This window comes from Protomyctophum bolini (assembly GCF_963924005.1).
Source record: "Protomyctophum bolini genome assembly, chromosome: 11".
NCBI classification, from domain to species: Eukaryota; Metazoa; Chordata; class Actinopteri; order Myctophiformes; family Myctophidae; genus Protomyctophum; species Protomyctophum bolini.
In genome coordinates, this window is record NC_137872.1 from 40,203,812 (window position 1) to 40,225,868 (window position 22,057).

General features: G+C 46.1%; 1 protein-coding gene across 1 annotated transcript in view; it reads right to left on the bottom strand.

Annotated features, from left to right (window-relative positions):
• LOC308323487 (lysosomal alpha-glucosidase-like) overlaps nt 1–22,057 on the bottom strand; it is a gene marked incomplete at both ends in the record, with an annotated part of 38,322 nt that overhangs the window by 6,452 nt on the left and 9,813 nt on the right. Inside the window, 6 exons of the mRNA XM_080775215.1 lie at nt 265–406; nt 1,213–1,361; nt 2,172–2,323; nt 3,174–3,307; nt 4,571–4,688; nt 4,965–5,049. Coding sequence (XP_080631341.1) covers nt 265–406; nt 1,213–1,361; nt 2,172–2,323; nt 3,174–3,307; nt 4,571–4,688; nt 4,965–5,049 — 780 coding nt within the window. The remainder of the gene's footprint in view (nt 1–264; nt 407–1,212; nt 1,362–2,171; nt 2,324–3,173; nt 3,308–4,570; nt 4,689–4,964; nt 5,050–22,057) is intronic.

Below are 22,057 nucleotides of genomic sequence, written 5' to 3' on the forward strand. Positions count from 1 at the left end.
GCCAGGGGGGCAGGTACTAGGTACGGTGTACTTACATCGTGCAGACTGTACCAAGTGCCAGGGGGGCAGGTAGTAGGTACGGTGTATACTTACATCGTGCAGACTGTACCAAGTGCCAGGGGGGCAGGTAGTAGGTACGGTGTATACTTACATCGTGCAGACTGTACCAAGTGCCAGGGGGGCAGGTAGTAGGTACGGTGTATACTTACATCGTGCAGACTGTACCAAGTGCCAGGGGGCAGGTAGTAGGTACGGTGTACTTACATTGTGCAGACTGTACCAAGTGCCAGGGGGCAGGTAGGCAGCCAGCTCCACACTGCCCTGGTCTAAGACGGGGCTGATAAGGAGGGATTTCCCCCACATGAACTGGCGCTCTATGGTCTGACAGTTGGGGTCGGTGGGAAACCTGAGGAGGAAGACATGCATGTGATGTTCTGTTGTTTAAGGTCGGGAAACAATGTATTATGTTTTCCTACAATATTATAATGACAATAAGTCCTATGCTAAAGCAGTGGTTTTCAACCTTTTTTTATATCAAGGGTCCATTATTTATTCAGCCTTTGAGCCACGGACCACCATTTGATGAGATTTTGCCAAGCACACCCAGAGCTAAAGAATATTTTGTAATTGTTGGATAAGATTTTTGCACAATTCCATTCCGTATGCATGTAGTACCATATAGGATAAACAGCAGGCAAACATTAATCAAAATAATAATTATTTTACATGCTCTAATTGTGTAGACCTGAAAATCAAATAGCCTACAGGTGTTTAACCCCTTTTGGTGTTTTAAACATTATGTTTTAATGTAGCTATTGAAAAATAGCAGATCTACAAGCTCTTAGCGCGCCATCGAGTGGCGTGCTACGAGCTTGCAGGTCTGCTATTTTTGAAAAATCATGAACATGTGGTGCAAAGCTTTGAATATATACTCTTTCAGAGCAAACGTTTTTAACTCAAATCTTTGCTTCTGGGAGGTGGTCCCTGAAACAACACATTTTCAGATGGGGGTCAGCGGCCAATTTAATATATTTTTGGGGGTCCTTGACATGAAATATTGAGAACCACTGATATAGAAACATGAGGTTTTTCAGGAAAAAAAAGACATAAAAAAAATCGACGTCAGGCCTAAATGATTTAACAGTGATTTAACTCTCGAGAGCATTAAAGAGTCCACTTGGTTTCATTGTACACATAGCAGAGCAGACCCACTCCATGAAGAGAGGCCGGGCCACGGTCTCAGCTGCAGTGTGAGCGTGGTGGAACAGAGTGTAGAGCAGAGGAAGGAGGGAGTAGCGGAGGTTCAGCGCGCTCCTCATGGCCTCCTGAGCCCGCTGCCCAAACACATACGGCTCCTGAGGCTGGGAGGGACGCACGCACGCACGCACACACACGCACGCACAAAGAGCGCACACACACACACACACACACACACACACACACACGCGCACACACACACACACACACACACACACACTTTAGGACGCCATTGAAGATGGCGGTTAAAAGACGGTTAAATAAAAACAGCTGAAAGTGACATCGCACAGACCTATGTGTAAAGTAAAGTAATCTCCCAACACAAATCCCTATTTAAATATCAAATCATTAACCCTAACACCAAACATGAATATTTTCATAATTGTAAATCTAACTATATGTTTTAACCATAAACCATATTAGAGACGGAATCCAAAGGAAAGTATGCATATCTCTAAAAAAAATAAAAAACGTTCAGGTGCTGAACTAAAGGATACGTACAGGAGAAGGAGAAGGAGTCTGCACACTGTTTCGTAGGCTACTGTACCACCACAGGATATTTATTTATAAATAAATAAATATCATGTGGGAGCTACGAAACAGTGTGTGGACTACTTCTCCTTCTCCTTCAGACCAGATTCTAAAAATGTCTTCTACGTACATCCTGACAGTTTCCTGACAAAGCTATGTTTCTATGTCAGTCGATTAAAAAAAAATCTGCTATTTTTCAATAGCTAAAGCATAACATAATGCTAACACCAAAAGGGGTTCCTGCCCAAAATGGGTTAACCATAAACCAACCATTTATCTAGTGAGGACCAGGAAAACGCGTGCAGTCGCACTCACAAACACAGACAGACAGACAGACAGACAGACAGACAGACAGACAGACAGACAGACAGACAGTGTCTCACGGCGTTGGGCCTGTCGTTGTGGTTCCTCATGAAGGGATAGAAGGCTCCCAGCTGCATCCAGCGGACACACAGCTCCTCCGTGGCGTCTCCCTCGAAGCCGCACACGTCCGCCCCCACCAGAGGCACCCCGAACAGGCCGAAGCGCAGGACGGCTGCATGGGGGGGAACATCAAAGGAACATCAAACTAGAGCTTAAACCCATTTAGACCTGACGCTCTGAAAGAATATTGATTTGTTTTGGGCCGCATTTAAAAAAAATAGCAGACCTATACAAGTTCAGTGGCGCGCTATGAGCTTGTAGATCTATAGCTAAAGTATAACATAATGCTTAATTAAAACACCAATAGGGGTTCCCGCCCAAAATGGGTTAAACCTATTTAGATCTGACGTCGACATTAAAAAAACAGTTTTCTGAAATACAGTTTTCTGAAATACCTCATGTTTCTATATCAGTGGTGCTCAATATATCATGTCACAAGGACCCCAACAATTATATTTAATTGACTGCCAACCCCCATTTGAAAATATGTTGTTCCATGGGTACCCCCCCAGAAGCAAAGCTTGGAGTTAAAACTGTTCACTGTGAAAGCATATATTCTAAAGTATAACACAATGCTTTAAAACACCAAAAGGGGTTCCCGCCCTGAATGGGTTAAACCCATCTCTTCCATTCCTTCTGAATAGCAACACTGTGGTGTCTCAAAATCCTTAATTTCAAGTACCCCCCAGTTTTGGTATGCACCAAGAAATATCGGTGTTTAGTTCAAAGTAGGATTTAGACTTTTAAGGCAAGGTTTTCCCCAAGTAGAAATAAACATTATCCTAAATTTCTGAAGAAATTGAAATTAATTAAAACCGATAGTTAGTTAGATTACATTTTTATTTTCCCTAGTTCCTAATTATCAATAATTAGGAACTGCTGGGGTACTGCATTAAAAGACAGATTAGAAGGTCCTGAATTTTCGATTCAATCAATAATGACGCTCGTTTGTTCCTCCTCACCTGGGATGGAGTGGCGCAGCTGCTCCCAGTCGCTGCGGACGTCTCCCGTCCACACGCCGGAGAAGCGCCCGATGCCCGGGAAGGACGAGCGGGACAGCACGAAGGGACGCTTCCCACGAACCTTCACGAGAGCACTGAGGAATGGAGGCATACGCACAGTCATGTACATTATATACTGTACATATACCTTCACTATAGAGACCTGAGGATGTAGACACACATGTGTCTCTTCACACTTTTGGGGCAGCGGTGGCCCAACGGTTTGCGGAGCGGTCTTGATATCGGAAGGTCGCTATAGTTCGTATCCCCGGACCGGCACGTTAGAATTACCACCGCTGAAGTGCCCTTGAGCAAGGCATTGAACCCCTACCATGAAATGTTCTATGAGCAGGGCCTGGCTGTAAACAAGTTCTTGAGCTTAGTCCAGTTACCCTGCAGGGTAAACGTAGTACCTTTCCTTTCCTTACACACAACTGTTGCTCCTCCTCTCCATCTAACCTCATAGTCAAATTTGCAGATGACACAACAGTATACTTTAACCTGACGCTGCCAGATCCAAGAAGCTTGCTACACAAATTTGTTTCACAGCTTATTGGGATCTGGGATCTCGGGAGCAAATTCGATGACGGGGCTGTTCCTTTTTTTCAAGATACTTGGTAGATGATTGGATGGGACCGTCTGTCTATCACCGTGTGGCCGTGCAAACACAACCAATCATATTGACGTGTCTATATATAGCGTCACATCCGGTTTCGCACATATCCCGCCCTTAGCTCACGCTGATTGGTTCGAACCGGAGCTGTTCGGCGTTAGCTCAATCCCCTGAGCGGTCTCAGATGGATGCCGTGTTGGGGAACATGGTTACCCAATACCGCCCCCATCTGGCAGAGTCAGGTTAACAGTACTTGGCCCCGATGTTCAATCAGTGAGGTCGTGCCTGACCTGTGGGTGGCGCTAGCCTCCGTCAGCTCATAGCTTGTGGAGGTTGTAGTGAGTGTGTCTGACCTGTGGGTGGCGCTAGCCTCCGTCAGCCCATAGAGGTTGTGGAGGTTGTAGTGAGTGTGTCTGACCTGTGGGTGGCGCTAGCCTCCGTCAGCCCATAGCTTGTGGAGGTTGTTGTAGTGAGTGTGTCTGACCTGTGGGTGGCGCTAGCCTCCGTCAGCCCATAGAGGTTGTGGAGGTTGTAGTGAGTGTGTCTGACCTGTGGGTGGCGCTAGCCTCCGTCAGCCCATAGAGGTTGTGGAGGTTGTAGTGAGTGTGTCTGACCTGTGGGTGGCGCTAGCCTCCGTCAGCCCATAGCTTGTGGAGGTTGTTGTAGTGAGTGTGTCTGACCTGTGGGTGGCGCTAGCCTCCGTCAGCCCATAGAGGTTGTGGAGGTTGTAGTGAGTGTGTCTGACCTGTGGGTGGCGCTAGCCTCCGTCAGCCCATAGAGGTTGTGGAGGTTGTAGTGAGTGGACAGCCGTTGCTGGGCAGACATGCAGAGTGTGCCAGAGTTCAACCGCCCTCCGACCACTCCTGTTTGTGAAACCACACACGCACACACACACTATAAACTATAGTAGCTATACCAAATATTAAATAACAGAAAGAATTACACAGTATGAGATTAAAGTAGTACTTGTGTAAATACTATAATGGAGTCAGCACACACACACACACACACACACACACACACACACACACACACACACACACACACACACACACACACACACACACACACACACACACACACACACACACACACACACACACACACACACACACACACACACACACACACACACACACCTGGCGTGTAGGGAGGGTTCTCCAGGTCGGTGTCAGGACAGCCATCCACCGAACCCTGGACAAAACTGGCTGGCTCGTTCATATCCTGGAAGGAGAGAGAGAAGGACTCGTTCATATCCTGGAAGGAGAGATAGAAGGACTCGTTCATATCCTGGAAGGAGATTGAGAAGGACTCGTTCATATCCTGGAAGGAGAGAGAGAAGGACTCGTTCATATCCTGGAAGGAGAGAGAGAGGGACTCGTTCATATCCTGGAAGGAGAGAGAGAAGGACTCGTTCATATCCTGGAAGGAGATTGAGAAGGACTCGTTCATATCCTGGAAGGAGAGAGAGAATGACTCGTTCATATTCTGGAAGGAGAGAGAGAAGGACTCGTTCATATCCTGGAAGGAGAGAGAGAAGGACTCGTTCATATCCTGGAAGGAGATTGAGAAGGACTCGTTCATATCCTGGAAGGAGAGAGAGAATGACTCGTTCATATTCTGGAAGGAGAGAGAGAAGGACTCGTTCATATCCTGGAAGGAGAGAGAGAAGGACTCGTTCATATCCTGGAAGGAGAGAGAGAAGGACTCGTTCATATCCTGGAAGGAGATAGAGAAGGACTCGTTCATATCCTGGAAGGAGAGAGAGAAGGACTCGTTCATATCCTGGAAGGAGAGAGAGAAGGACTCGTTCATATCCTGGAAGGAGAGAGAGAATGACTCGTTCATATCCTGGAAGGAGAGAGAGGACTCGTTCATATCAAAACATGTATGAAGTGCATACAATACTAACATAAGACATATGGCGGTGAGATCACAGATGCAACAAACCTGTTATCACCACTGATAAGTGTGAGGCTTAGTGTAGCCTACTGTAGTGTGTGCACTAGTCTGTTTACAGAAAACTAAAATAGAAAGTGTTAAAATAATGAAACTATAAATAAAAACTCAAATGAACAATGCAAAACTAACTTGATTGAATTGAATGGTAAAGTCACATCCTTTAGTTTTCCTACCATCATATCCGAAGTCATGGCTTCTTTAATCCCACCCTTTTCAGCTTCTATAAATATCAAACCTTTCCAAATAATACCTTTGAAATAAAATAAAACTAGAAAAGTGTCTCCCTCAGAGGAGCTCTGGTCTCCGCTAGGCTGGGTTGCCTGTCAATTAGAATGCAGTCTGAAAAATCTGACAAACACATCTTGATCACATGACCACATAGGTGTATACTAATGTGGGTGAGGTTTGAACAAAAATGGTGGTAGTAACAAAAAGTGTGTTGTGCAAAAATCTGCCTCCCGGTGGCAGGCTCATGTGAACACTTTGGGATGGAGGTTCTTCCTTGGCTTCCCGGGTGCAGTACTTAGTTTAGACAGTACTTAGTTTAGACTAGTCATTTGGTTAGACCAGTCATTAGTCCTACAACTACAACCTATATCAAACCCTCACCATAACCCTAACCTCCCACGGGGCAGCACACCTAAACCTAACCTTAACCCATGTCTAACCTGACTAGTCTAAACTAAGTATGCACCCCGGCTTCCCGGGAGTGTGAATACGAACAGGAGCGAAAGCCTTATTTAATAGTTCCCATGGCCTGCATATCTCATTTCCAAGAAGTAATTCTGCAATTCAGCGTGCTTCCTCTTTCACTTCTCTCACCCCAGTCACCCGGCCCATGTGATTTCTGGCGTGACAGCTGAGGCCAACTGTGGTCAAATGGACCACGCTGAAATGACCCTTCATTCCTATGTTGAGTAAACCACTGAAAGGACGATTGTGGTATGTAGATCAGGTAGGATTCAATATTCCAATTCCTTATAGTGTTCTAGTTCCAATGTCGTCTGCTCATTTATTTGCGTCATCACCACCAACTGCATTTGTTTACTCTGCGCCCAATATGGGTTCTCTATATCCTGTTTGGATAAAATTGGTAACCTGACCTGAAAATGCATTTTCTGTTTAATAAGGAGCTAGCGAGACAGGGAGAGGGAGCAATGAGTACCATCAGAATATAGAGCCATTTAACAACCCTATTTTAACCAAAGACTTACCCTAAATTAGTTGGTATATATCACACTTTTACATTTTAAAAAGGCAGATGTACAAGCTCAGTGATGCGCTGCGTGCGAGCTTGTATATAGCTTGTATATCTGCCATTCTAAAATTCCAGTTTGAATGGGTTAATGGGCTAAAACAGTCAAATTCTCGATATTTCACAAATAAAAGCACCAGCCTGTATGAATTAACCCATTCCCATTTTGGTGTTTTACCCACTCAGAACGGAAACCCATATTTGGGTTCTGTACAGTATGTACAGTATTCAAAAATGTAAACATTTTGATTCTGCTATATATGTTTTTCAGAAACCTTAGGTCAGGATTTAGAGGCCTCAGGCCTAAATGGGTTTGTCCACCACATTAATTCGGTCCCACTACCTTTAAGGAGCTTAAGACTTGCAGTGAGACTTGGGAATATTTGTCAATACAGGTTTTATTTTAGTCCACAATATCTCTCCCATTTCTCTTTTTTTTAAAGATACATGTATTTATTGTGTATGCAATATATTTTAATTATGACCATCCCAAGGACTCAAATTCAAAAATAGTACACTAGCTAAGAGCGGGTCTGTTTTTCCCCTACCCACAGAGAGAGAGAGAGAGAGAGAGAGGGGTGTGCAAAATCTTTGTGTGATGGGGACTGTTTTTACTTTATCAGAGAATACACATCAACATGAATCAAACATAATAATTTAGAAAAGATATATAAACAAACAAAAGGCTATCTATGGATTCTATGCGATCTGTGAAAACTTTCATTCTGCAACATCATTTTATAAAGAGACATGAAGCAGCTGGACTGCTTCATGTCTCTCTCTCTCTCAGCTAAGATGTCCTTGGTCTGAAAAATGTTGAAGACCCCTGGTGTAGTAGAGTAGTGGTTCCCAAAGTGGAGTCCGGGGACCCCCAGGGGTACTTGAGGGAGTTCCAGGGGGTCCCCCCACAGTTAAATGATAGTTAAGAACCAAATGGATCCTTATGGGTCTGTAATTTCGCCAAATTATTTGGGGGGGGTCCCTAAATTATATAAAAAAAAGGGAAAAAAAGTTGTTTATTTTAATGGCTGGAATATGGAAATGAAGAGTTTACATACCGGTAGTATACATAGTACATGCATGAACTTTTCTTAATGATTATCTGGTTTCAGTATTCATTTATGATATATTTTCTCTATTATAAGGTTATTTTTGCAGTCAGTTTGTGTTGGGGGTGGGGAGGGGTATACATGAGCCATGTATACTGAACATCTATGTAGAGTTAAAGGACCACTTCACCTCTTTTCAACCGACCTTCATATAATTGGTCCTCACTAACTAAAAGTTCATGATACAATGTGTCCTACTCTGTCTGTGTCTCATGGGAGGGCTGTGGGCAATTCAGAAACCCGCCATCATCGATGGGGAACAAGTTAATAGAAACGGCAAGCTTTCTGTTCCTGAAAAGTTGCGATGCGAAAATGGAACTGTGGAAGCGTTCTCACGGTAATTGTTACAAAGTCCAAGAGACATGACAGGCACGCTCCCAAAGCGCGTGCATGAGCGCGCCCCGCAGGCAGGTATAGCGAGAGCGCGCCCACCTTTAAATTAGTAGTCTAACAAAGTGACGCCAAGAGACTGTTTTCTCCCGTCTGAGTTTATCTTCTCACAAATTAACCACGGACATTCCTGTTCATACTCCTTTATTTCCTTTACCTGTGTGCGTCTTTGAACAGTGGTGAGTTATATTAATCAGCTTAGCAAGGCTGCTCACTTATGGGAGTTTGCGCCCCCTAGCGTAAACACAGAAGCATTATATAAACTCACAGACAATTTTGGCTGGGACTTTGAGACGTGATGACGTTGAGAACCGCCCACCGGTGCGCTAGTATAAAAGCGCGTCAACGTCCCTTAGTCTCCATTCATTTGTTTCTTCTCATGTGTATGTGTTACACAGCGCAAGCGAAGTCTCCCTAAGGTTTAGCATCTGAGTTATTTCCATAAGGACGAGAAAACTTCTCGGTACCGCGGAAACTGCTTTCCTAGAGGCTTCGAGAAGTAAAGAAAAACGGTAAGTCCGTTTTCCTTAACCAAGGTTAATAATAACTTGGTGGGTAATGTAACTTGTGTGGTGGCTCGAGCCCTGCTAAGTTTCTTTACCCGTGTGACGGTCTTTGACACGGCTAGCAATAGCGTGTTTTTTTTTTTTTTTTTTTTTGCTTCCACACAAACTTCGGTGACTTAAGGTCCCGAACGTGTGACGGGCTAGAAACGGTCTCGACCCTTTGCTAGTTTCCACACGTGTGCCGGCATCGGTGGCTGCTACCATTAGCCTGCTATAGCCGACACAACACACGCACGTACCGCGGCCTCGAAGCCCGTGACAGCGTGGTGAGCTGCACAAAATATAGTAATATTTCTGCTTAGCTTTCACGTTTGTGTTGACGGCCTGCGTTAACAGCTAGTGTAGCCGACACAGCACACGCACGTCCCGCGGCCCCGAAGCCCGTGACGGCGTGGTGAGCTGCACAAAATATAGTAATATTTCTGCTTAGCTCTCACGTCTGTGTTGACTGCCTGCGTTAACAGCTAGTGTAGCCGACACAGCACACGCACGTCCCGCGGCCCCGAAGCCCGTGACGGCGTGGTGAGCTGCACAAAATATAGTAATATTTCTGCTTAGCTCTCACGTCTGTGTTGACGGCCTGCGTTAACAGCTAGTGATAGCTCTTTTCTCTGCCTCCACACGCAACGCCCCGCGGCCCTTCAAGCCCGTGGCGGCGTGGTATTCTGAACAGCATATAGTAATATTTCTGTTTAGCTCTCACGTTTGTGTTGACGGCCTGCATTAACAGCTAATAATAGCTCTTTTCTCGGCCTCCACATACAACGCCCCGCGGCCTTTCTAGCCCGTGGCGCCGTGGTATTCTGAACAGCATATAGTAATATTTCTGTTTAGCTCTCACGTTTGTGTTGACGGCCTGCATTAACAGCTAATAATAGCTCTTTTCTCGGCCTCCACATACAACGCCCCGCGGCCTTCTAGCCCGTGGCGCCGTGTATTCTAGACTGCATATAGTAATATTTCTGTTTAGCTCTCACGTTTGTGTTGACGGCCTGCGTTAACAGCTAGTAATAGCTCTTTTCTCGGCCTCCACATACAACGTCCCGCGGCCTTTCGAGCCCGCGGCAGCGTGGTGATCTGAAACGCGCAGCCTTGTGAAACTGATTGATTAAACTCGCAGTTACTGTTGTAACCAGGGTTATATGAACCAGTGAGCCTTGCCTGTAACGTGTTCGCCCACGAAGCCTCCACCTACGTGGCTGCTTGTAACTCTGCTCTTCGTTTCCACGTGCTTCTAAGCCTCGTGTGATGGCAGAGTCCCCGACCACAACCCGTCGCCAACGCCGCCGCGCCCGGGCGGACGCTCACAGCCAGTGCATACAAGGGGCGTGCAAGACCTGCAAGGGCCTGCTCGCCCATGACGACTTGCATGACGAGTGTCTCTACTGCCTGGGCTATGGCAACCTCTTGCACGGAAGGCCTACACTGCCGCTCTGAAACAAGGAGCCAGGCACTGGTCCCCTGACATGGAGGCGCCGCTCTCCGACGCCCCGATGATTCAAACAGCATATAGTGATATGCCTGTTTAGCTCTCACGCTGTGTTGACGGTCTGGGTGAACAGCTAGTGATAGCTCTTTCCCCAGCTTCCACACACGATGTCCCGCGGCCCTTCGAGCCCACGGCAGCGTGTTGGTCTGAAACTTACAGCCCTGTGAAACTGATTGATAAAACTCGAGGGTACTGTTAGTAACCCGGGTGGCATGAATCAGCGAACCATGCAGGTAGCGTGTTCGCCCACGGAGCCTCCGCCTACGTGGCTGATGGCTCGGGCTGCTGCTTCGCACCCCACTGATGTGGCGGTCTGCGACTCAGCTATCGCTGCACTTAGCTTGTAAGAGCGGCCATTGAAGCGGAGGTTACTGACGTAACTAGGGCTCCTTAATCCTGGCAGCCCGTAAATTGAGAGTGACTGTCCCTCGGCAACGTGCAATAGCTCGGCCCGGACCCTCACGCTAACGTGGCTGCCTGCCGACTCGGCTACTGTAGGCACCCAGCCTCGAAAGCCGCTATGAGGATTGGAGGTTACTTGCGTAACTAGAGCTCCATAATCAGCGAGCCCGGCCTGCGGCTTGCTTGTCCACGTATTTCTTGACCTTACAAGATAAAGTGACAGTTTCGCGACGGCACGTACTAGCTCTGCCCGTACCCTCACTCTAACGTGGCGGCCTGCGACTCGGCAATTGTTGGCACTTAGCCTTGTAAGGGCAGCCATTGGATTGGAGGTTACTGACGTAACTAGGGCTCCATAATCAGCGAGCCCTGCCTGCAACCTGTCTGCCCACGCTTCTCTTGACTTTACAAGGTGAGGTGGCGGTTTCGCAGCAGCATGCCACTTCCTGCCCGGACCCTCACTCTAACGTGACTGCCTGCCGGCTGCCATTGTTGGCGCTTGGCCCGGTAAATTGCTATTAGAGTTGGAAGTTACGTGCGTAACCGAGCTCTATAGTCGGCAAGCCCTGCCTGCAGCTCGCTTGTCCACGCTTTTCTTGACCTTGCAAGATAATAGGTTGCTGGCAATAGCCCGGCTTAAGTCCCACCTGAGTGACGTTCTCCTGTGACGAGACCTCTCTCTAACGTGACTACCTGCCAACTCGGCTCTTCACGGGCGTGCTACGTGCAGCTTCGTGAAACGGCCTGCGAGGACATGAGGTTACTAGCGTAACCGGGGTGTTGTGGACCAGCGGGTGCTTGTCTCCGGCTTCCGTCACGTGTTTCCTGGCTACAGGAATGAGTGGCGACCTCCGGCTTGACGGCTTTGCCCTGGCTTCCACTTAGACAATGCCGCCTCGGTTTCCCACAAGTGGGCGACCTTAGGAAACAGCCTGTTTCCATGCTGTGTGACGGTCTGTGATAACGGCCATAGATGGCCCTATTCTCAGCTTCCACATGCCTATGACACCGGCGAGCTTGGTCTACGGTTCCAGTCACGTGTTTCCTGGTCTACAGGGAAAAGTGGCTACCCCCAGCCTGACGGCTTTGCCCCGGCTTCCACCTAGACAATGCCAACTCGGTCCCCCACAAATGGGCGACCTCAGGAAACAGTTTGGTTTCCGCGCTGTGTGACGGTCTGTGATGATGGCTATAGATGGCCCTACTCTCAGCTTCCACGCGCCTGACCGGAAGGGACGCCGCTCTACCACGAAAAGGTTCGGAGCTGGCTTCAACCCCTCTGGCGCTGCGTCTACAGGACTGGAATCGTTGTGGTGTTCATCCTTGGGGGTTGAACACCACCTCGAAGGGTAACAAACTACAGTTTGCCAGGAGACCTCCCACTTGTGGGAGCGTTCTGTTTTCGCAAGCGAGTGGTCAGTCAGTCGAGGTTCTCCAGGACGAGATAACGTCTCTGCTGGAGAAGAAGGCTATACGTGTGGTGTCTATGGAACAGAGCAACGCCGGGGTTTACTCCCGCTACTTTCTCGTGAAGAAGAAAGGGGGGGGCATGCGGCCCATTCTAGACCTACGTGCTCTGAACGGCTATTTGAAAGTGTTTCGCTTCAAAATGCTCACGAGCAAGGCTCTGCTGCTCATGATGCGTCGAGGGGACTGGTATACAACTCTCGATCTCAGAGACGCGTATTTCCACATTCCCATCTACCCACCACACAGAAAATTCCTGCGGTTCGGCTTCAAGGGACAGATATACAAATATCTGGTCCTTCCGTTCGGACTGTCACTAAGTCCAAGGACTTTTGTGAAGTGTACACAGACGATGTGCTATATCAACAAGCAAGGGGTCCTACGGTCCACCAAACTGCATGCGTTAGCACACAGGCTGACGCTATGGTGCGACGAGCACCTTCTTTCGGTCAGAGCCTCCCATGTTCCGGGACTCCAGAACACGGGGGCGGATCCGTTATCCAGGGGCCGATACCTCTACGCGGCTTGGTCACTGCACAAGACAGTGGCCAGGCAGATGTGGGGGAGGTTCGGCGAGCCACGAGTGGATCTGTTTGCGTCGGAAGAGAACAGCAAGTGTCCTCTGTTCTTCTTCATAGCAGGGACGGTTCCGCTAGGTTTGGATGCCTTGGCGCACCGTTGGCCCCGGGGCCTTCTTTACGCTTTCCCCCCGCTGTCTCTCATCCTTCCCACACTGGAGAGGGTGAGGACGCAGTGCCTGTCGGTGATCTTAGTGGACCCAGGATGGGGCTCTTGGAGGTCGGACATTGTCCCTCTCCTGTACGATCGGCCCTGGCAGCTTCCAGTACGCAGGGACCTATTGACTCAGGCGGGGGGCGAGATATTCCACCCGCGGCCGGAAGATCTAGACCTCTGGGCCTGGCCCGTGAAAGGCTGAATCTTGGCGCGGAGGGTCTTCCCCAGAGCGTCATCAACACTATTCAGTGTGCGAGGACGCAGTCGACCAGGGATGCCTATGATTTGAGGTGGCGGTTGTTTGAGGACTGGTGTTCACCAGCTCAAGTGGTGCCTTTTCAAGCGCCAGTGAGGGTCGTTCTGTCGTTCCTCCAGGACCTCTTGGATAAAGGCAGAGCCTTTAGTACTGTCAAGGTGTATCTGGCTGCTGTCTCTGCCTGCCACATCGGTTTTGAGGACAGGACGGTGGGCCAGCTCCCGCTGGTACGCCAGTTCATGAAGGGAGCTAGTCGTCTCCTTCCGGTGACTAAGTCTCTGGTCCCTTCATGGGACCTTGCTTTGGTTCTGGACTCTCTGTTCCCCGACCACCGTTTGAGCCCTTGGAGGGGTTGAGTATGAAGCTATTGTCGCTGAAGACAGCGTTGTTAATAGCTTTGGTGACCGCTAAGAGGGTCGGTGATATCCATGCGTTGTCCACGAGTGCGGAATGCATGAGGTTTAATGGGGATGCTAGGGTGGTCATGAAGACCAATCCGGCATTTTTACCTAAGAACCGCCTGGCTACCCCAGGTACCGATGGACCTGGTGGCGTTCTGTCCGCCCCCCTTTGCCTCTGAGGAGGAGAAGAGGAGGCATAACCTCTGTCCGGTGAGGGCATTGAGGTTGTATTGGACAAAACTAAGGCGACAAGGAAGACTACACAGCTGTTTGTCTCCTGGGATCCCAAGACTGTGGGACTGCCTATCTCGAAGATTAGGCTTTCCCAGTGGATCGTGGAGGCTATAGAGCGGGCTTACTCTGGTAGGAATATGGTGCCTCCCATAGGGTTGAAGGCGCATTCCACGAGGGGTATGGTGTCATCCTGGGCCCTCTGTAGGGGGGTCTCTGTTCAGGATGTTTGTTCCGCTGCAAGTTGGGCATCGTCTTCCACTTTTGCCACCTTCTATAGGCTGGATGTGACGGCAGCGCCGATGGCGCATGCGGTCCTGAGCGTGGCCTCCAGTTAGTGGAGTGACTTGGCTCCCTGGGGGGACATTGGTCTTCTCCAGGGTGCTGAGCTGGTTGTTCTGTCGGCTCCTCTTAGGCGCTTATGACAGATCTGGGCCAGGTTGGCTTTCCCAAGGAAGGGCAGTAGTCCTTTTGGGGACGTACTGTGGTCCTTGCTCACAGATGGTACGGGCCCTAAGGGTCCAGACTTCGCGATGACAATAAGGGAGTTAATAAAGTCTCCCATAAGTGAGCAGCCTTGCTAAGCTGATTAATATAACTAGGGGTTACGTATGTAACCAAAGTTATATAACAGCGAGCAAGGCTGCTCACTAGGATTCCCTTCTTGTTGCTTGAGAAGAGAACAATTGTTATCGAATGGAGACTAAGGGACGTTGACGCGCTTTTATACTAGCGCACCGGTGGGCGGTTCTCAACGTCATCACGTCTCAAAGTCCCAGCCAAAATTGTCTGTGAGTTTATATAATGCTTCTGTGTTTACGCTAGGGGGCGCAAACTCCCATAAGTGAGCAGCCTTGCTCGCTGTTATATAACTTTGGTTACATACGTAACCCCTAGTTGTGCTACATGTTTCTGTGATGTTTGACTTATTCCCGAGTGCTACTTTCTTTCTGTCATTTTATTATATGACCCGGTCAGTGTGCTCATGTGCTGATCTGCAATATGGACATATAGCTATTTAGGCTGTCTTCTGTTATTTTCTGACATTGTAGCCTAGTTTACCTGCCTGGATTATTCAATAGCATTACCTGGGTTGTGTATTGTTTACAGTTTGTTTGGAATGTATGTTTACTGTCTATATATATATCCCCCTCTTTACGTTTGCGGGTGCTCTGCATCCGCAATTTAATCATTGCCAATAATTGCCAACAGCTGCTACAGTGGCCGCCTCGCGGGCGCTTTAGTTTAGTAACTTAAACGTAACCATGGTTCATTTAGTAACGTCAGTGGCTTGGAATGAAACTCCTGTGTATTGAACATTATTAATAACTGCTGTATATGTATATTTTGGTTGATTGTGTTTTATCTGATGTTCACCTGATTATTTCTGTGTTAAATGTTAATACCATCTTTAGTACAGACAGTATACAGAACTGACATACTTTTCTGGGTTTATTCCGCAGAAACCACACACATACACATACACATACACATACCCAATTACCCACTCACGCAATACCTGTGCATCTGTATGCTGTCCATGCTACCACCTTAACCCCCATTAAAACCATTGGACTCTATATCTTGCCTCATCATCCAGTGTTCTGACCGACACTCCAGAGCGAGTACAAACTGTTTCCCCAGCACCTATCCTTTACCCTATATACCTTTATTTCAGTAATATAAATCTAAATATATATTTGTAAAATAAATACAGTTTCTGAACTGCCCACAGACAACAATAAATGTGTTATTTTATCATGAACCATATAGTGAGGACCAATTATATGAAGATAAGTGGTGAAGTGGTCCTTTAAAGATCAAATAAAAGGCTACATGTGCAGTGTAACCGTTTTTCTGTTGTGTCCCCGGCTTTAGATCATCAATGCTGAACAGTGTTGTCACCAACCAGTGTCCACAGCAGAGTCACTCCACCAAAAGTACCTGACAGTTGACCCAGTTGAACACAGCCATGAAGCTACAGACAGGAAGCTGCCATTGTTTCTCCTTCTTATTTCTGTTGTTCACGCTTCATCTTAGTCCCACACTGGCTTACTTCCTGAAACACTGCACTATCCATTACTCTGAAAATGTCACTGAGGGTGCTCCAGTTTATTGTTATAAGAGTGGTCTTGATAGGATACCAGATGACATTCCTGGATACGTTAAGGGGTTAACACTAAGGTTCAATAACATCCCAAATATAAGCAGTACAGATACTTTGCATCTGTCAAATCTAACGGTGTTGGACCTGTGTATGAATTTAATAACTCATGTAGATGACGGGGCTTTTGTCCCTTTGGTGCAACTTCAAGTGCTCCGTATGGACAATAACCTGCTAACAACACTGACAGACAATATGTTTCAAGGACTGTCAAACCTCTCAATACTGAGCTTGGAACACAACTATTTCCAATTTGTCGACTCTGCTGCGTTCAAGTTACTCCCCAATTTGCAGACACTAAGCATGACACCCAATCAAATGATGGATATCATCACCATCTTACAACAACTACCACGCTTGCACATGCTGTTAATCTTCAGTGATGAGTTGGAGTCTTTTCAGTCAAAAGATCTGCCATTCAACATGACCTCTGAGCTCAGGGAGTTGATGGTTGATGATGCACCGTCAATGAAAAAGTTTAGCATTACAACAGCTGTATTTCCACATCTCGAGACAATCGACCTGTCAGGCTGCACTGCCGATGGATTGGAGTGGGACATACCAGACAAGTATTTTCTCAGGAATATAACTAAGGTGTCTTTTAATGGTGAATTGATAACGTTTAACTCCATCAGAAAGGCTCTACAGAGCCTTGATTCACTAGCATACCTACAACTGTCTTCCATGGATGATTGGATCCAAAGAGGGCTCTTAAATATTGCCTGCAAAATACCCACTCTGAGGACACTCGACATAAATCTCTGCATTACTACCAACCTAACTGAAAAACTGTCACCTTGTACTCAGCTAATTAACCTGGATCTATCGGATAATGACCTGACTGAAATGTCAAAGGGTTCAATAAAACAAATGAAACAACTCAGTCACCTGAACCTCAAATTCAACATGCTTTCCAAAGTGCCAGACGATGTTAAACATCTCCCCATGCTACAAATACTAGACATGCGTCACAATCATATTAATGATTTAAGCTGCTCAGACTTCTTAAATTTAACCAGACTCACACACCTTCATCTAGATAACAATGACATCTCTGAACTCAAACAGTGCTTATTTCAACATCTTAATGAGCTAAAGGCTCTGACTTTCCATGACAATTCCATTTGGACGATTGGTGACGCGTTCAAGATTGGTCTGCGGAAACTAGAATTACTGGATTTAAATAAGAATGTTGTCTCAAGGCTCAGCCAGGGGGATTTTATAAGTCTGAAATCGCTCAAACAATTAGACTTGGGATTAGGTGAAGTGCGTGAGTGGGATACCTATTGTGAAGGACTAGATGCACTTGAAACACTTGGTGTAATTTTTAATATCTACCCCTATAAAGTGTCACCGATACCTCCCCATGCTATACTGAACAGACTGAAGACATTTACCATAACATTTATTCCACAAACTGAATTATTTTTATTAAAAATCGATGTCATATCAACCTTTTTATCGGCAATGAAAAAGTTGGAAAATTTTACAGCCGAGAATGTCTTTTTTGATCTACCACACAGAGACACATTTAAATATGTACCACAGCTGAAGTCTCTTACTTTAAGGAGTTCTAATCTGCCACACCTGGACGCAGAGCTGTTTTACCCGATACAAAACCTAGAGTCCGTCGATCTCTCCAACAATACATTGAAATCCCTGGACTTCCTGGCACAAGCCAACCTGACACGAGTCTCTTGGCTGGACCTGAGCCAGAATGAGTTGGCAGTGATCAATGTCTCTGTGTTCAGTTTTCTCCCTGCTCTCAGGTATGTTAACATGGGTGAAAACCCTTTCGCTTGCGATTGCTCTAACTCCGACTTCCAGCAGTGGATGCTGAACAACAGCCAAACGCTGGTAGCTGGTGCTCACCGCTACACTTGTGGCTTTCCTCTGGCAAAAAAAGGAACCAGGTTTCTGGACTTTGACTACCACTCCTGTTTGGCGGACGCTAGCTTAATCTGCTTCGTTTCCTCCACCTGTGTGATTGTGCTGACTCTGCTCACATCCTTCACCTACCACTTCCTGCGGTTGCATCTTCTCTACGGCTACTACCTCTTCCTGGCCTACCTTTACGATGCCACGCGAAGAAAGAGGGGGTCTCCTCAGCGCTACGACGCCTTCATCTCCTACAACGTTCACGACGAGCTCTGGGTATACAGAGAGATGCTTCCAGTGCTGGAGGGAGAGCAGGGCTGGAGACTCTGTCTGCACCACCGAGACTTCCCACCAGGTACAAACTAACTAGGGCATTCAGTTCTAGTCATTTTTACTAGTTGAAAACTAGTCGACTAGTTGTTTAACTATCTATTTTTTTGTTTTTTCGGAAATCAATTTAAAAACTGTGTACACTGATCTTGAGGCCTTCAAAATCAGGAATAAAAAAATGATTTTTTTATTATTTTTCTCATCAACTAGTCAACTAGTACCAACAAGGTCGACTAGTGGACCAGTTTCTTAATGCCCTAGCACAAACCTGTCTCTCACATACTACTGTATAAACAACATATGTCTCTTTCTATCACCAAATCACAACAAGATGTGTCAAGAGACTTTACATATAGAGCAGAAGCCCAGCATTGTCCCGCCACCCGGAGCTAGCATTTTGCGACGGCTTGCCTCAAATAGTTTTGAATCTCGTTTGCGATAACGTTTGTGCGGTTTGTTCCCTGCAGGTAAACCCATCATAGAGAACATCACAGATGCCATCTATGGCAGCAGGAAGACCATCTGTGTGATCAGCCATCATTACCTGGAGAGTGAATGGTGCTCCAGAGAGATCCAGATGGCCAGGTGGGGGCTGTTCAGTCATTCATGTATTTAGTGTTTTTTTGGGGCGGGAACCCCTTTTGGTGTTTTAGGCATTGTTATAATTTAGCTATTGAAAAGTAGCAGACCTACAAGCTCAAAAAGCGTGATAATGTGCCTCAAATCTTTGAATATAATATTGTTACAGAGTGAACATTTCAACTTAAATCTTTGCTTCCTGGGGGGTTCCTGGAATAACATATTTTCATTTGGGGGCGGAGGAATATTACATATAATTGACATATACTTGACATGAAATATTGACCACCACTGTAATATTTCAGAAAACTGTCAGGATTTAGAAGACATTATTTTTACATTTTGACAGGCCTAAATGGGCTAGTCTGCCAAATTGAAATGGGACATTCTGCATAATGAGTACTTTTACTTTTGGTACTTTAAGCACATTTTGATACAAATACTTTTGTACATTTTGAATTGCGGGCTTTTACTTGTAACAGAGTACTTGATTGATTGATTTATTAGCAGTTTGCAGAATTACAGTACATTTCGAGTACCACTCAATACAACAACTGTTAACTGTGAGTGGACGCCGCCATAAAGCATTACACTCGTTTACAATAGGGCCCGCCATTTTCAATTCATCCAAACAATTAGAGTCGACGTACGAATATACACAACTATACAGTCAAAACAGGAACTCATCATAGAGGTAAAAAGGGAAAAAGAAACACATACAGTGAGGGGGAAAAGGGGGTGGGTGGGGGATTCAGATTTCTATACATTGCGGTATATTGATACTTTCACTTAACCCATTCTGGGCGGGAACCCATTTTGGTGTTAGCATCATGTTATGCTTTAGCTATTTAAAAATAGCAGATCTACAAGCTCATAGCGCGCCACCGAGTGGCGCGCTACGAGCTTGTAGGTCTGCTATTTTTGAAAAATCGAAGAACGACTGACATTTTTTAAATCTGATCTCAGGTCAGAATGTGCTAATCAGACCAGTGTGTGTCCAGTGGAAACCTCGTATGAATCTGATCTCAGGTCAGAATGGGTTAAGTAAACTAATTGAGTACTTTCCCCCGCCACCACTGCCAGCTACCAGTCTGGAGGGAACCATGTTGGCTTAAAGCTAAGAGGTGTTGAAGATAAACTGTGGCACTGTGGTACTTAATTATGGCTTTATTATTAATGTCCTCTCCTCTCCTGTGTGTTTAGCTACCGTCTGTTTGACGAGCAGAAGGACATATTGATCCTGGTGTTCCTGGAGGACATCCCGGCCCACCAGTTGTCTCCCTACTACCACATGAAGAAGCTGGTGAAGAGCCACACCTACCTGAGCTGGCCGCAGGCTGGACGGCACCCCGGGCTGTTCTGGCAGAACCTACGCAGGGCCATGGATGCAGACGCCGATCTGCGCTTGAGTATCTAAATCTATGTATTAACCCATTTTGACCTGGGAACGATTCTACGAAATGTCTTCTAAATCAGTTTTCTGGAGAGAAAAAAACATGTTTCTATGTCATTCGTTCTCAAACATTTTCATGTCAAGGACCCCCCCAAAAAATATATGTCATTGGCCGTCGACCCCCACCAGAAAATATGTTGTTCCAGGGACCTTGCCAGAAGCAAAGATTTGAGTTAAAAACGTTAAAACGTTAAAAAGGATATATTCAAACATTTGGGCCACATTTTCACGATTAAAAGAAAATAGCAGACCTACGACCTACGGCACTCGTAGGTTTAAAGGGACATTCAGTGATTTGAGTGATTTAGAAACCCCCCCCCCCCCCCCCCGGTTGGATGAAGGCTGGGCCACCTAGCCAAAAACGAAACCTATGAGGTTCTTTCACCCCCAGGGGTTAACTGGGGACAAGGAGGAACTCCTTATATGGTCAGAACACTCTATAGTAGGGAGAACAAAACAAAAAAATAAGTGATATTGATATATTCAGTGAAATCACTGAATATACCATTAATCTATAATATACGTAATTGTACTATTCTGTGGCAATTTACCCAAAATAGCTTGCTGGTGATAAATGCCAGTTGTGATGAAAACAATTTAGAATTATTTTATTTTATCGCCAAAACATAAATTCTACAATCCAGTATGACTCATTAAACACAATTAAACTTGTCTAGTGGTTTGGGTTGTGCAGTCGTCTTGCCATGGTTTCTACCGCATGGTAACAGGTTTCAAAGTGAAGATGTAAAACACAAAAAGAAGCTTATCCTTTTTGTGTGGCCTCTCCCGCAAACGTTGAAAGCCAATCAAATGAATGTTCAGCTCTTAATTAACCAGCAGTCCATTCCCACATAGTTGGCCTGCTGCCCTAAATGTCTTTTTGTAATTGTATTAATTGTATGTACAATTAAATTGTAAGAGCTATACATTCACGACTGTCTTTTTTATACAGGCCTAACTTTTGACCTTATATTATTCAATCACAAAGTTAATTCACCCGTTTCAGACTGCATGTCGTCCTTGTTATATTTAGAAAGTTGTAACTGTGTGTCGGCACAAACAAGGGACTAAAATTCATGTCTCTCCTATGCCACCAAAATGTGGAACGCGGCGAACGCCCTACCAACAGTCATTGAGACATGCAAATCCCTTGACTCCTTCAAAACCGCCCTCAAAGGGCACCTACGGACGGCTGCAGTTAGAAACTGGCCCCCGTAAAATCTGAATCCCCAGGCACCCACCCCTTTTTCCCCTCACTGTATATTTTTCTTTTCCCTCTTTACCTCCTCCATGATGATTTCTTGTTTTGACTATATAGTTGTGTATATTCGTATGTTTTGATGAATTGAAAATGGTGGGCCCTATTGTAAACGAGTGTAATGCTTCATGGTGTCGTCCACTCACAGTTAACAGTTGTTGTATTGACTTGTACTTGAAATGTACTGTAATTCTGTTAATAAATCAATCAATAAAAATAAAAATTATCTCACATGTGGAAAGCTGCACATCTCATTACTGTTGGCCTCTAGACATTGGCTAATTGAATGGAATGCCACTGCCTCTCA